The 16,297-nt window shown below is 40.7% G+C and overlaps 1 protein-coding gene across 3 annotated transcripts in view; it reads left to right on the top strand.

Moving 5' to 3' along the window:
* The first annotated feature begins 13,837 nt into the window (after positions 1-13,837).
* HDAC11 (histone deacetylase 11) overlaps positions 13,838-16,297 on the top strand; it is a 31,697-nt gene continuing 29,237 nt past the window's right edge. For all 3 annotated transcript variants that reach the window (XM_072876297.1, XM_072876298.1, XM_072876296.1), the window contains exons 1-2: positions 13,838-13,936; positions 15,753-15,901. In XM_072876297.1, coding sequence (XP_072732398.1) covers positions 13,935-13,936; positions 15,753-15,901 — 151 coding nt within the window. In that variant the 5' untranslated portion in view covers positions 13,838-13,934. The remainder of the gene's footprint in view (positions 13,937-15,752; positions 15,902-16,297) is intronic.

Raw genomic sequence — 16,297 nt, 5'->3', positions numbered from 1 at the left:
TTAGCTATAAATTCTGTACCTTGTCCTCTCTGGATCAAGTACCTAAACAAGTCTTGACGTTCCAAGGATATTCTAGCCAAGGCACTTTTAACAATTTCATAGGGGAAAAAATGCTTAAGGTACTGTTTGATAGCTCAGTGATTCTGTAAACAGCAAGTGAAATGGGTATACAGAGGAGATATTTCCTCTTTTTTTTAATTGGGTTTTTCCTTAAGTAGCCTGTTTTTTCACAAGTTACATAAAAGTCACTGGAAATTGCAGTTGCTTGTCCTGTCCTTGCAGAGTTTTGGGTGGTTGTGGGTTTTTCTGGTTTTGGGTTTTGGTTTTTTTTCCCCCCCAGATTAGGGATAAATCACAAGTCATCCTGATTTTCACTGTCAACGCTGTTGTTGTTATGCAGAGAATTTAATTCATTAGGCTGTCAGTTTTCAATTCAGTAGGAGGTTAATATTAGTATGTCCCAAGGATCTGTACTGCAGTTAGTATTTAATTCATTCATTAATTATCCAGAAAGGCAGAAGTGAGGGGTAGAACAAAAAAAATGAGGTCAGCAGAATTTGCAGATGACAAAATTATTTAGTGTAAGTCTTTGTAAGAGAAGGCTGTGATGAACTTCATGGAAACAGAACTAGACAAATTGGCAGCATAATGGTTGATGAAATTCAGACATTGACAAATGCAGGGTAGAGCACATTAGAATGAAAAATCTGAACTGCTTGTACACATGGCCCTGTTCTAACTTACCACTAACTGCTAAGGGAAAAAGAGCACCCAGCACAATTAAAAACTCTTCTCAATGGCCAGCAGCAGTCAAAATCTAAATAAGGTGTTGTAATACAAAAAAATAGCATAGAAAAGACCCACAATACAGTGGAAAAGTGTTAGTTTCAGTTTTACTTTACCTTTACAATAAGCTAGGGTCATTCCATCTCACATCAGATATGATAGGACAGCACCGTGTCTCTAATAATTTCTAAATCCATCTTCAAGTCTATTTTGTTTCCGACGCAAGAAGCTGGAAGCCCATTGTTATAACACATGCTGGGTTGTGTAGGAATCTGTGAAGATAGTTTGCCTCCCTTTGCTTTTCATTATCAAGTTCAGTGCCATTTGGTGATGTTCTCTTGAATGTACTTCTGTCGATTTATCAAGAGAATATCTGCTCTCTACAAGATGTCATCAGTCTACTTTTATTCGTTTATGATCACCCCGAGCACATCAACATCAATCTTCCATTTTATTTCTCCTAACTAGCTGGCAGCTTGATGACACCGTTTTTTATGTTCTTTATAAATATTTCCTCTTGGGATCCTGGAGACACATTTGTATTCTCCTTTTTTCCCCATTTGCTTTTCTTATTGTTTTTGGTTACTTTTGAGTAAGTTCTCACTATCTCAGGTCAGTTCTCTGCATAACAAGCATACTAATCAGGGGATAAAGAGACAGGAAGATCAACTTACAAGTTCATTAGCATTACACCTGCTGAGGTTAGAGCCAACGTTAGTTACACTGTAAGCAACAGTAATCCTACAAGACTAAATATTTTTGTTAGCTGAACTCTGCTCCAGTGTGAAATTGCAATTTTTATCTTTTTCTCCAGTGGAATTGCCAAACAGTCCTTTGTAGTTGTGGTGGTAACCCAGAACTGAAACCACCAAAGGGTGTTTGTCAACAGGTTTTCATGCAATTTCTTAAATTTCCACTCATTTTAGTAACCGTGGAGCAACATTTTTTCTTACTTTTCTCATGTAAGAGGTTTGCAACAAGTTGCGTGAAACACAAATAAAATTAGAAGAATCTCCATATAGCCCAATATTGGCTTATTTTACAGTCACAGGTTCTACTTAAAATTTGAGACATTCTTTAAGCATTCCAGATTATAAGAGCCCCCAGAAGTGCCATGCTGTTTTATATAACTAGATATCTGACATAATTCATAGAAAGAGGAAGAAAGATTTAAAGCAACTCTGCAGCATGTAGTTTCTCTTTGTGAATTATTCTCCCCATATTTTTATGCAAGTGTAAATTAATTACAAGGATGCCAATTTTAGCTCTCTGTTTATCAAATGAAATTACACAGAGATTCCCAATAGTACACTGTATGAAGGCCTATGTTTCTGGAAATATTTAAGTTGATGAAAAATTAATTTTTCACTTACTAGTTCTCATTTCACAAACAGAATCTTCTTTGTTTGTAACTGACTGCTGTAACAGCTTTGAGTCTTCAATTATTACCTCTTATTTGAATAAAGGTTTGTTATTATTTGAATGTTTGAGCCTTTTGGCTTTAACTAATTAATAGGACAGGATGAAGGAAAAAGGTAGTGAATTATTCACTAACATTTGGCTTAATTACAATCAAATGACCCTTTCAAATTGAAAAGCACTTGGTGAAAAGCAGAAGACAAATGAGATTTTTCTGTATAAAAAATGAATAGCCCTAATTTTTAAATTTAAAACCCAAATTTAAAAAAAAAAAAAAGCCCCATGCTATCTATTCTATAGCTTTGTAATAAGATGTACTTTGTTTTCATGAGTGCAGAACTCATTCTGTTTGACCGTCACGGAGTTTCCTTTCAAATCTGATCTTGCATCTGCTTAGCTTTAGGGACTGCAATTCTATTCCACTAAAAAAATTACGCTGAAAGCTCCATAAAGATTTTTTCCTTCCAATTTTCATTGCCTGATTTTCATCTTGCAATGAACTAAACAGATTAGTTATATTGCAGGACTATGTGCAAGTACTATATTTGCAAAAAAGCAACGTTTGCTTCAGAATTCAAATATTAAGCAGTATCTCAGTCGCTTATCTATGCTCTTTTCTTAATCCTAGATCTTCTTGTAAAGGACGTAATTTAATTAAAAGTAATTCAGTAGAGCGCAAGATACTCCTTCAGTGCAAAAACTATCTGTAAAGGATCTAAATATTTTATTGACTTTCCAAATTCTTTAAAAAATGCATCGTTATGATTACAGGTGCTCTGCCCCTCAGGAGATTTATGCATGTACTTATCCTTGTACACTGCATGCCCTCTGAATTGTTATATTTAACTCGCATCTTTGCTATAAATTGATCCAGGTTTGTGAGACGGGTGTATCTGAAGTGGACACATGGCCTGGAGTTCACATTTGCTTGCATTTTGCAAGAGCAAAATGTTGACATTTGGGAAATATTGTCCTGAATCCTGCTATAGGCGCTACATTCCTTTCCACTGGCGCTGGGTTGGTGTGGGTAAAGACCAAAGAAAAACTTTGATGCCTTAGAAGGCCAAGCAAGATCTTTTGAACCAGATAAATCTACTTTTCTTTCAGAGGGGACTGTAATGAATTGACAAGCAGAAAATAGATGTTTTAATGTTTTCTCTACTTAAACTAAAAATTTTTTTAAAAGTCTGTCTTTTAGCACATTAGAGACAATTGGAGACAACACATCATTCCCAAAACAGAGCTTATCTGCCCTGCAAGCCAGGACTTCTAGTCCAGGCTGGTGACCTGAATTTATACCTGGCTATTGATTATATCTGATTATGTACTTACATACATTACGTGTTTGCACTTTGCTGCAGTTCATTTATGCTTCATCTGTGTTGCCTTTTTGCCTGACAACAGAGCAAATCCCCAGCGCGCTAGCCTACATTGATAATGAATGAATAATGTTAATTACATTTTAGCTATGGTATTACAAATGGGTATTACATACTTGGCTTAGTAATGCAGTTGAAATAAACAGATATACTTTGCAAACCGCTGAAATTTAGCTTTTTGTAAAGTGTAAGGATTTACTTTTTGATTAATGAACCAACAGCTTATCTATCCAATACTGAAAAACAGAAGGTGCCTAAAGTTTTGTGTGTACACAGAACTGTCCTTCACCCCTTTTCCTCCATCCCTTTCTCCCAACTATCCCTTGCGTCCTGGTTTATAGAAAGAGCAGACAAATGCGATTGTCTAATAATTAACAAAGTGGGTAAACTGCTCAGTGTTCCAAGGCGGACACCAGGAAGAAGGAACATTCTCTAGAGAGGTCAAATTAGTGTGTATGTTGCCAAAATTAGAAAGGGATAAACAGTACCTATCCTTGACTACATCACTGCTAGTCAGTCAGCTCTGTGCAAGTACTCCAGGAAGAGGGAAAGATGAAGCGTAGGGAAACCCAAAGCATATTGCACTGCCAGGAGACAGCATCAATCTGTGTAAATATTATGTGTAGCTTATTTCAAACCCAGCCAGAGTAACTCACAATCTCCTGTTTCTGGAGCTACATATTTACTAGGGAGTTTGTTTCTAATTATTTGTAACTTGACATATCTGTCAACTCACCTCGAGTCCAAAATATGCTAGGAGGTTTTGTGGTCTTCTCAGTAGGACACTGGCATCATACCAAATGAATGGAGTGTTTACAGTGGAATAACAGTAATTTGTGATGACTGATCTCATGCCTCTGGCCTTCAGCTTAAACACATTTGAAAGTATGAAGAAGGTGCCTGCCCAAAGGCTTCGTTGTCTCGACAATTTAAATGAATGAAAAGTACTGCAACTGTTCAGCTGGGCTTATATGGAAGGTGGCTTCCAATTTGGGTTAGTTTTGCACTGTGGAGAGGGGAATATTGGGTTTTATAAGGAGGGTAATGCATTCAGGGAAAAAAACCCCACTATTTAGTCTGCTTTCTTTTTCACCAAATGCCACTGTTTAGTCATGCAAATATTCAAATAAACCAATAATAGCTTGCCAGAAGACAGGCTGTTACAAAACATACAGACAAGTTCAGATAAAAATATGCTAAAAATTATAAGAAAAAAAAAGAACACTGAAAAGTTAGGAAATATCAGAATAAGATTACTTGGGCAAACTTAATATGCCTCTTTTTTCCCATGTAAAATTTTGTAATCTTTAATTACCTGTTCAAACAGTGCTGGTATATGGACGGGGACCTTTCAGAAGAATCCCTGCTCTACTCAAGGGCACAGAAAGGATGATACTTAGCTATTTTATTTTCTCCTCATTATTCAAGCATGTGCCCTGAAACCCTATCTACTGCACATGATTCAAACCATTCTCTGGAGAAGAATAATTAGTTTCCTTTTCTGTCACATCCACCCATCCAAGAGCCACCACTAGTGAACAGATCTCCTCAACGTTTCTACAAGCCAGAAAAATGGTGTTAGTCATAATTATAGGAGTAGTGGTATTAATAATACTAAATACACTGGTGGACAACTGAGCCACAGATGCACAATTCACAAGTACTCATTCAAAACACCCTGGTTTAGGGGCATGCTCAAGGATTTCTGACATTGACACATTTAGATTTTATTTTTGTTAATTTTATGTATAAACAATACTGTAATGTCAACCACAGAGTGCCAACCTTGGGCACCCCCTAAACAGCACATTGTTAGTGAGCATTTGATTAAAAGCTTTGGACCTAATTATTAAGAACTCAGTTTCAGAGGCAAGGTTGATACTGCTCTCAAATGGGAAGAGCCCAGAAAGAATAAACTTCAGTGCATATTTTGGTTCACCATACTCATCCGTAACAGTGTTTTATATAGATGTGAAGTTGCAAACTCCTGGGGGCTCTGCCAAGTCCCAAACAGGAGATTTTGTCTCCCTCATAGTAGCCATATAACCTAAGGATGTATGATCTTACAAAGGTAAATAATTTTAACTGAAGCACTGGAAAAGACCAGGGTGACCCAGCAGAACTTACCTTGAAGTTAATCCCTTATTTCATAAGAAAAAAAAGTAATAGTTAAACTTGAGAGAGCAGCAAATACTCTCAGGAGTTTCACTGATAAGAGAGAAGGACTGAGTGGGAAGAAGAAATGGAAGCCTGTGACACACAGCAGGTAAGAAGATGAATTGCCTTACCTGTTGTTTTGGTGGTTTTTTCCAGCTTTTCTAGCATTGAGAGAAGTAAGAAAAGTCTTTGCCCCCTGCTGCTGCTTTAAATCACCACACACCCCGAATCAAGATGATATAAGCTGCAATTAATGCACCACTAATACAAGAATTGGTGTAATCACAGTAGCTAAATGAGAAGGGTGCTAATTGCTGGTCGTTGACATACTTCAACTGGTGAGCTGCCTATTAGCCTTAGAAATGAGGGAGGTTTATTACTATCACGTTGTGTGATCAGCACGTCTTTGTCAAAATAACTTCTGTGGAATAAAAGTAAGAAATGAGCTGCTCCTTACACATTAAGAGGAGTTTTGCTGAGACAGTTGAAGAATATGTTTTGCTCTGATTGTGTTAGTCATATGGAAGATGGTGAGGAAAACAGAAAGGGTCATCTTTTTCTGAAATTCTCTTCTCTGTGTGGACATTATGAAGGATCCCTGGTTTTGATACTTTCTAAAAAGCAAGTATTTCTTAAACTGGGATTGCATCACGCTGCACTGAGTGTATCTTTGTTCCCACATTACTTCTACTATCTTTTTATATATAAATACATGCATATATATCTCTTACAGTTCTTCACCACTAGGAATTTTTATTGCAATACAACTAAGAAATGTTATTTTGTTCTAAGGAAAATAAATACAGATCACATCCCAGATGTGGGAGTGTGATGCGGCAATATTTGTCACAACTAGATTTTGGGTAGATTCTGGCTGACAGCTCCTCTGGCCACCCACCAGAGCATCCCAGAGTCATGCTGTAGCTACACAGAGCCAATGCAGGCTCTCCTTTGGCACTTAAGTCTCTTGCTGGTAGGGTTTATCTTCGCTTCACAGATTTCTGGCTTCCTTAAGAGTTTCCTGGGTACAAAGCAGAACAAGCACTGTTGCAGAGTCCTGTCTAATCCCCCTCATTTCTGTGAGCAGTATATCCAATTCTGGATCGATAGTAATTAAGTCCATTTTTAAAAATGCTGCTTAAGGTGACGGAAAAATGGATTTTAAAATACCATTGGGAGGTTCCTTAGGGAATTTGATCACCATGACTTGAAGGAGTGTTCTTCACCCTTTAAAAATAAACACTAACTATCCCTAACATCCCCCCACGTATGCCACTTTTCTTTTGAAATGCTTCATGTAATAGTTTAGTTCTTTCCTGCAATAACCACAGTCTGGCTGAATGCAGTGGTGTAGGGCGATTATCTCGGAAGCTGCGTGTTCCGAGTTCAATTACGAATTCAATTATGTTTTACCATGTCCGTCTTCTTGTGATCATTACATCACCGTTATTCAGCAACTGAAGCATCTGTTTAGTAATGCCAGACATAAGGAGCTGGATTGTACTAGTTGCCTGTTTGCTAAAACAAGCGATTCAGAATGTTGGTATTAATTAATGATGCCTAATATAGTTTGAGTGCCAATTATCTGATAATTCACCTCTAAGTTGTGCCATGATATTTGAGAACAAATAAAATGTCCAATCTAGTTATTGCAAGACATCGCTATCTAGACGTGTAAACATCTCATGGTGCCGGTGAGGAATTTTGTCTGAAGGCTTTTGACTCTGAAGGAGAGTTTCAGAATAGTTCTGAGCTTATCAAACCTACAAAGCCTGGAATAAAGCCAGGTTGTTTAGTAATGGTTCATATTGTTGTAGTTCCTTTGCTTTCCTTGACTGTGCTCAGGTGAATGTTGATATTGCGATTCCTTCAGGATATCCCTTGAGGCATTGTTACATTGCAATTTCTGAATCTCAAACTAGTACAGAAATATGAAAATATTGAAAAGGGACAATGGATTTGGAAATGTTTCAAGTATGTTTTGTATCATGATGATTTTTCCCACAGGCTATACCTCACTTCCTTTGCTGAACCCCTGACTTCTCTTGGGACAGTAGAAGTGTTCCTAGTTGTTGCAAATGCTAATTGTGCTGCTGGTAGCAGAAAATTCATGCTCCTGGTTATGCTTTATGTGCTTGGCTTTAACCTGTAACAAAGTAATAGTCAAATATAATTGTCCTATATATTTAAACCAGATTTCTGTATTAACTTACCTTTTTAGAGAAGATTCTTTCAAGGGAACTTGAACTTTCACATGTATTTGTTTTCCAGCATAAGGTTGAACGTCCTTACTTATTGTACAGTACCTTTTCTAAAGAATGTTGTAGTGCCAAGAAATGTGTAATGTGTATATAAAGGACATATCAGTGATTCTGATTAATCTTTTCTCATGAGACTGTTGGACTGGACATTTTAGTCCCTTCCTAGACTTTATTCCAGTGGGAAGTCTCTTTTCTACTTACTGATATCTTTAGAAATGTTCTGTAAAATTGCATTTCCTTCCCCACCCCCAATTTGATTAAGTACCAATACTAATTATGAGGACATTGTTACAATTGTTACATTGAAAATTGTAGCAACTGTTACCTTGTTAATGGGAAAGGTGCATGAGGCCATCAGAAACAAAAAGATGTTCCCAAATCTGAAATTTAATCTTTTCCTGGTAGTATAAGGAACAGTATACTTTTAAACATTTTGCCAATGTTCATTACACTTTTACCGCCAGCTGAGTATCAGATGTCTGAATGTATTTCTATTGAACATACTTGGAAAATGCAGGACAGAAATTTGTGGTTTACTTCACTGCTTTCTTGCCTATTATAAACAGACTAAATATCACTCATATTATCAAAGCACTTAAAGTCAGAACAGAGCAAATATCAACTAAATGTGCTCAGTTGAACATGCCAATTATTAGATGAAAACAGTTTTTGTGTATCTGGTTGTTCTTCGGACTGAATATTATGAAAACTGTACATGTTATACACAACCCTGTTTATTTTGATAGATAACAGAGTACTAGACTTCAGGTTGTCTCTGTAATTGGCAATGGAATTACAGAATTATATACCTTACATATATTTATAAATATGCTCTGGGAGAATGGATACAAATTAATTTGGAGACAAACCTGAGGTAATAGAGAATGTGTTATTAATTAACTTAATTGTGTTTCTCTCCTGTGCTCATGTTCACCCAGTTAAGTAGCTTGCTGCACCTCTGAAGGGACCTGCAAATGAATCACTTGTTTGAAAACTTTTCTTGCTTCAGAAAGCACCTCATTGTACTAAATACAATTTTCTCCATTTTGATATTGACTTGCAGATGTTTACGGTGTATGAGAGTAAATCAAGTCTTATGGCTTCCTTCACTGGTCGTCAGCTCAAGGCATTAACCTAAGTCCCTCTAGTGAGTTTGAAAAGGCAATTCAAAGTCTATTTTGGATAAACCCTTGCTGGGATTTGTATCATCTGAATTCTGTTGTGATAGCCTACATCTCTCATTTTGAAAACTGCATGACACTGAAGGCACAAAGTGGTGGTTAGTGGTATCACGCTCTATTGTTTTAAAAACTGAGGATTTCAGTTAGATGTAATTCAGTGAGGGAGAAGGACTTAGGCTAATAAGAGTGAAGATAAGACTGTGAGGAGAATAATGATATCTTCAAGGAATATTCAGGCCTTGCATTTCCAGCTGCTCTGAGCAACAGCAAGGGAAGAAAACTGTATCAGTTTCTGAGCTATAAAAAGCGCAGACCTTTTTCTGCTCGGCCGGATTACAGGAATCAATAATTTCACATTTTCTACACACCACGGAAGTAAATGCCTGCTCTCAGTCATGTCACCACATGGCAGATCAAAGCCCTCAGGATCAAAGAGATTAAAGTAGCACAGGCTCTCAAAATATTATTTTCTGATTGAAAAACACTAATTAAAATTCCTGTAGAAATTCATGTAATGAGTTACTGTTAAATTTTTTTACAGGAAAAGTCAGTCCCAATGTAAATAAAAAATACCTTTTCTCTATGTTCCTTTAAAAGCATTTCATCCCTGATTTTATCTGTAGCACATTTCTTCATGTTACCCGTTTCAAAAGCCTCAACTCAAAGTAGTTTGAAAGCAAACTATTTGTGATGTGGCTCTTACTTCAGTCCTGAGGGTGTCTCGCCCTTTAAGGAAGGATATTTTACATGTCACAACTGAAACAAAATGAGCTGATTTGCACACTGCTTTTTTTTACGACAGAGGACAGGCTGTCGTGACAAGAGATGGGGGTGAGACTTTGGAGGTAGCTAAGCTGCCTCCGTATAAGCTGCCTCCGTATAGCTGCACACGTCAGGCCTGACAGACCTACTGGGATTATTCCAACGCTTGCATTATTCCAGCTCCAGGCAGTAACTGGAAAGTTTCTAGGAGGTTAAAATGATACTGTAAGTTGCATCAACTCTTAATTTGGCATCGGACTGCTTCGCCTGTGAGGCAGGCGACCCAAAGGTTACATCACTGATATAGATTATGGATGACTGGATCCATAGTCCCAATCTTCATAGTATCATGAATTTGCTACCACTGACTTTTGTCTCTAACTTCCCTGTTTCTTGATATGGAAAAACCCTTATCATGTTTCACTGTTCATCAAGTTTAAGTAATTTCACCATCATGGAACATCAGAACTAAGAAGTCATTTTCTATTCTATGGGAGGTTGAGAAGCTGATGAAGGGCTTTTGCCCAATTCCCTTGTTCTACTAAAGAATAAATGTGCAACAAATTACTTGTGCCAGTTTATTAAATCTGTTCCGTTACTGGCGGGCCTGAGGGGCCAGTTTCTTTCACATGGGACATTAGTGAGGCTTGTTTTTCTGTTTGCTAAAAGTTGGTTTGGCTAGCATTTCAGACTCTGGGACCCATCTTCAAATGGGTTCGTACAAGTGGATCCCTGAACTTTAAAGAGACCAGTCACATGAACAGCCTGAAAAGAGTTCCCCGGAAGGACAGGGCCATTATCTGAATCAATTTCAAACTGGAGCTCCATTATAAAAAAGTATTTCTCTTTGGAAGATAGTCTGTCCTCCCAGAGGTGCTTTTTATGATTTTCAACATGAGATGAATGATCTCCTGGATGACGAAGAGCACGTTAAACAGGCCAAACCTTGAGAGTTAATAGGTTGCTGGTTATTTATTATAACAATGATATGCCTGTGCTTTCAAGTATGCAGCAATTAATAAACTCCCTTACCACAGGACCCCAGCGTTATCCATAATATTGTCAAAACCATTCAAGTTGCACTTTGTCTCAACAGAAGCAAAATGCTGTAAGGAGAAAACATTTCCTTTTCCTTGGGAAAAGAGAGCTATCGTTTGAGAAGTAACATCAGTACACTGCACCAGCTGGGTTGTAATTCCTCTATTTTCTCACTTTTATGGTGTATTTGGGGCCTAATTTGAAGGATTCCAAGAAATTTAGAGAAGGCTGGGTTCTGTATGGTCTGTAACTCTTTTCTGCTTGTTATGAGTCGTGCTTTTATTCTAAGAGGCTTAGGTCATCTTCTCATATTTGCTGCTGACTTATGCTTGTTGCCCTGCTTTTCAGATTTGTAAAGAGGAGATTAGAACTCAGCAGAACTTTTAAGGGAAATATATTTCAGCCAGAAGTATGGATTCAGCTATTCCAGTACATTTTGTGAATGTATATTAATTTAAAAGTTTATTATTTGAGTCTGATTTTTATTTTTTTAAATCTAAATATCTCACTTATACCTATTTAAAACAAAATTTCAGTACAGACCCACTTTTTCTGAAATTTCACTTTGTTTTAAATATTGCAATGTTGTAAAAAGATCATGCGAACCCCAGATTTTCTTCAAAAAATTTTTTTTCAGAGTGACTAGTGAACCAAAAGTGTCGTTATTTACTCAGCTCTGTTTCTTCTACCATGCTGCGAGGTTTCCTAATCCATTTGCCTTGAAAAGTCTGCTGGCAGAAAACTGGAGCTCGGAGAATGTCCAAAATCCAGCACGGGTCATTCTCTTGCGTATCCTGGGCCTAATTAATGAAGAAATAATTACCTTCCTACACAAAAAGTAAGACTGAACAACAATGTTACGGCCCATATGGTTTGTTTAAAAACTGTTAAAAACTCATTGCGGTAATGAAACTAACGGTAAAGGTTTCCGCAGTAGGGCTGTACCTCCTCCGGGGCGAGGACTGCCCACGTGCAGACGGCTTGTCGCGCGTTCGGTGTCTGCAACTACAGTTCCTTGGAACCGTGGCAGGATCAAGAAAAATGATCACAGAATGCCCAAATGGTAAATACATACTATAAACAATATTTTCTAATTTATATCATCTTAACTAGTGTGTCCTACAGGGAAATAGGTACACATTGATCGTATTTCTTTTTCTGCCGGAGACAAAAAGAACTGTAGCCCAGCAAGAGCGCACAGGCGTTAGTCTGAATACGCGCATCACTTCCTCAGGGGGCCTCCAAGAGAGCACCCTTTCCTTTCTGCCTCAGTCTCTGCCACTGACGCAGAACGGAAAAGGTATTTTTGGGGGGCTTGGTGGGAATCAGCCTGCAGGTAAGAATCCAACTTTCTGTGGCACAAGAGGAGGAAAATGAAAGCAACAAAAGTCATGGCTAGCCAGAACAGAGGGGTAGATATTTTCATTTGATTTTTGGTGGTGAAAAAAGGAATGACCAAGCAAACTTTCCATTTGGAGAAGTGTGGGTGCCATAGTTTAGATGTGAATGATTAATGGGAACGCATACAAAAAACAATTCACAACATCCGACAAATATGGAAACTAACCTGCAAGTTTATTTTTAATTTAAAAGTGAATTTAAATGAAAATGAAATAACGACGTTATATTTGTATCTAGTTAACCAAACAACACTCAAACTCTAATTAAGCACCAAGCATTAAGTAGTCAGTAACATGGAATAAAAGGTAGATATGCTGAACTAATACTGAGGCAAGTGCACAAAGGGCCAGAACAAAAAGAAATGTTAATTAAAAGATAATGTCAAAGGGATAGAATGTTTTCTTGGGATAACAGTCTCCTGCTGCTAAATAAATACCAAGGTGAAGTCCAGGCATCCATCAAAACTGAATGCCAAGCCAAAGCCAGCATATTTTAAGAAGAAAGACATTTATCTGGAAGTCTCATAAAAGAGACATTACTCCTCATGGGAAAAGAGTGCTTCTGTACATTTATCCTTGGTTTGATAGATATTGCTGCTATTGATGGACCATTTTTCATGATGGTATTGTTGATTTAGCTGTACAACTGCATAAGAAATGCTTTTTGTATATATTCAAGCAGCATTAGTAAAGTACACTGAGAAATTGGCTTTTGGCTTCAAACTAGCTTAGTTTTCTTGCATGCCTGAATTTAGGGATGGTGTTCCTGGGGTCAATCTTGACCTGACAAAATCAGTGGCAGTTCTGCTGCTCAGTTAGGTAATACCACTGTTTCACCTTTGTTTTCCTCCTCCTGCTGCTGACCTGCTATGTCTCTTCACCTACTGGTACCTTGTTATTTTATAATGAGCATCATATTTTCCTATCCAAAGACACGGTTTGCCTGGAATCGCTTTGAGGCCCTCGATATAAAATCACGGCAGCAGCTGATGTAAAAATCTGAGTATTGGGGTTGAGTTTTTCTAACTCCCACAACATTAGACCAACTGCTTTTCCTGTGGCCTCGCAGTTCCCTTTAGCAAATGCCTTCTGCCTTTGATCTTGTACCATCCCGCCCATCATGAAGATCACGTAGCTTCCCAGACGTAAGATGGCGTGAAAAACATTTTCCCCAGAGCCGTGACAGCACTGCCCCCGGTTCTTCCACGCGTGCCAGCTCTCCCTCCACCAGCTCGCTGCAAGTGCCCTTTCCGTCTCTCCTCCTGAGGAGCCCCGCGGCCCGGCCAAGGCCCCAGCGCCGCCCGCCCCGCTCCCCCTGCGCCGCTGCGGCGGCAGCGCTTCAGCTCCGCGGGGCCCCGCGCTGGGGCCGCCGCCCCGCCCCGCCCCGGCGCTCCCGGGCCCCGGGGGCGGCGGCGGGCAGCGCCGCGCCCAGCCCGGCCCCTCCGTGTCTCCGCCCGCGGCGGGGCGGGGCCGTTGCGGCTGGCGGTGCCGGGCCGCGGGGCGCCCTGTACCCTGCGCGGCCTGGCCAGCGCGCCCGCGGAAGGCGGGGGGATGTGAGTACCGCGCCGGGCGGTGCCGGCACGGGGGCGGGCGCGGCCCTGGCCCTGCCGGGGCAGGCGGGGGCTCCGCCGGCGGAGGCGGCTCTCGGGGCGGCGGGAGGGCCCGGCCGGCGCCCGGGCTCGGCGGAGGCCCGCCCGGCTTCAGGGCCCGCGGTCCGCCCCTGCCCGGGGGCAGGGCCGCAAGGTGGGCCCGGGGAGCCGCGAGGGGCGGCGGCCGGGGCCTGCGGCAGCGCCGCTTCGCCTCCCCGGGCCTGCCCGCCCCTGCCCGCCCCGCCCGCGCCCCGGCCGCCGGCAGGTGGGCGGTTTCGGCCGCCTGAAAGCGACGTCCGAGCCAGCCCCGGGCGGGCGCTGGGGCCACCTGCTCCGCTCCCGGCGGGGCCGGCCTCGTCCCCGTCCGGCCTGGGGAGTGAGGTGTCCCGCTGTACCGCCGGGAGAGGCCCCGGGAAGCGTCCCCTTCCCTCAGCCCCCGCAGTGCCGAGGCCCTGCTGGCAGGCAGGGAGAGGAGCGGGGGCCGGGGTGGCACATCAGATTCACAAAAGCTGCCTGTTATCGCGGGGTGGGACGAGGGAGGGATCCAGGGAGCCCTGGCTCTGTTTGTGGGTGGTGTGTGGGGATCGGGACTGCAGACTCTGGTGAAAAACCTCCATTGTCTTCGTGTTTGTTTTGTTTTGTTTTGTTTTGTTTTTAACTGGATTTTAAAAGGGGTTTTTTGAGCATATTTGGGCTGGAAATAAGGGGTTTTCTGTTCGTATTGTTCACCTGACAAAAGACCCTTCTGTCTTGCTCAGTAACTTGCGAAGCCTTTTGCGAACTTCAGCTAAATTTCGAGGAGCAAGCGATGCCTCGCCGTAACTCAGTAACGCAGGGTCTGGGGCAGAGGCGCGAGGCCGCAGCTGGTGGCATCGGCCGCGTGTGAGCAGAGTCCCCTGGGGTTTGGCCTGCCTGTTGACCCGTGTGTGCACACAGGGGTTCACCAGATACTCGGTGTATGCGCTTGGAAATGCAGAGCACAGCGTTGCTTGCCTGTTCTGTGAGCGGGTTGTGAAAGAGGGCTCTGAGCTGGCTGTGCCATTGAGATTTGGAGAATACAAGAATTGGGAGGGGGAGTGAAGGAAGTATTGGTTAAGGGTTACAGGCATGAGATCTAGAGTTGAGAGTATGTCCTGTGGTTGTATGCTATGCAGATACAAAACCAAGCCTCTTCACTTTTGCTGAGCTGGTCACAAAATAACCTGTTCCTCCTAGGAAAGGATCCTAGAAATCTTGTCAACCTTGTGTTGTTAGAAGCATCATGTGTAGGAGCAGTGTGGTTTGGTTTTTTCAATTGTGGTTTGATACAGACTTTACAATGTGAGTCTAGTAATGTATTTGTTGAAGGTTATGTTGTCTGTAAAACCAGATGCACCTTCTAAGGTAGAGGTGCTGCTTGATGAGCTTGGAGAGACAAGGGGAGAGAAGCAAATGGTTCCATTAATTAATGTCTGCAATGAACTTCATATGCATAATTCATTACTGTGCATTCTTCAGTCTTCCGTTATTCTTTCTTTCCCCACCCCTGGTTAGTTCAAGAGTTTATCTGTACCGGTTGGAAGTGAGAGATGTTACTCTCCCTGACCCTGCCATTGAAGAGCAGTTAAACAACCAAGTGTTTCCTTCAGTAATAATGGGAAATAGCATCTTCAGGAATCGTTCCTAATATAAAGTTGGTATTAATAGGGACTTTAATTTGTAATTTGGAAATTTAGTGAAAAACATTTGACTTTGTAAATAGTTGCTAAAATGGTGACTAGTTTGTTTTCTGCTTTTCAAGGCCTCACAGAACTGAGTTGTATGAGGACACTCCATCAGCATGCTGGCCTATCGTCTATTCTCCAGACTACAACATCACATTCATGGGACTTGAGAAACTGCATCCATTCGATGCAGGGAAATGGGGAAAAGTAATCAATTTCTTGAAAGGTAAAATAACAGGAGGTACCTCTTAGACCAACATTTGCACAGAAGCTAATAGAAATTACGTAGTTACTGCAGACTTGTGTTAATAATTGCCAATATAATAGTGACTGTACATTGTCATTGCTCATTGTGTAGATTTAAGCTACCCTCTTTAATCATATTTGGAGTATTGTAGTATTTTTATATATTTGCAGACGTAAATCTTAGCAAGTTAAATTGATTGTAGGATTTCTGAGGTGAGTTGGATGTCATGTGTTACGCATTGTTGAAGATCTTGCCTATGAAATATTTAAAAGATGAAATTGTAATGTTAGAGCAAACATCTTACACTAGGGCTTTTCAATACAAAGGTTTGTTTCACAGGCTTTGAAAATGTATGTTCTAGCCTGCTCCACTAAA

Source organism: Ciconia boyciana, chromosome 11 (assembly GCF_034638445.1).
Source record: "Ciconia boyciana chromosome 11, ASM3463844v1, whole genome shotgun sequence".
Lineage (NCBI taxonomy): Eukaryota > Metazoa > Chordata > Aves > Ciconiiformes > Ciconiidae > Ciconia > Ciconia boyciana.
Note: the sequence above shows the minus strand (reverse complement) of the source record. Positions and strands in the feature narration are given on the sequence as shown.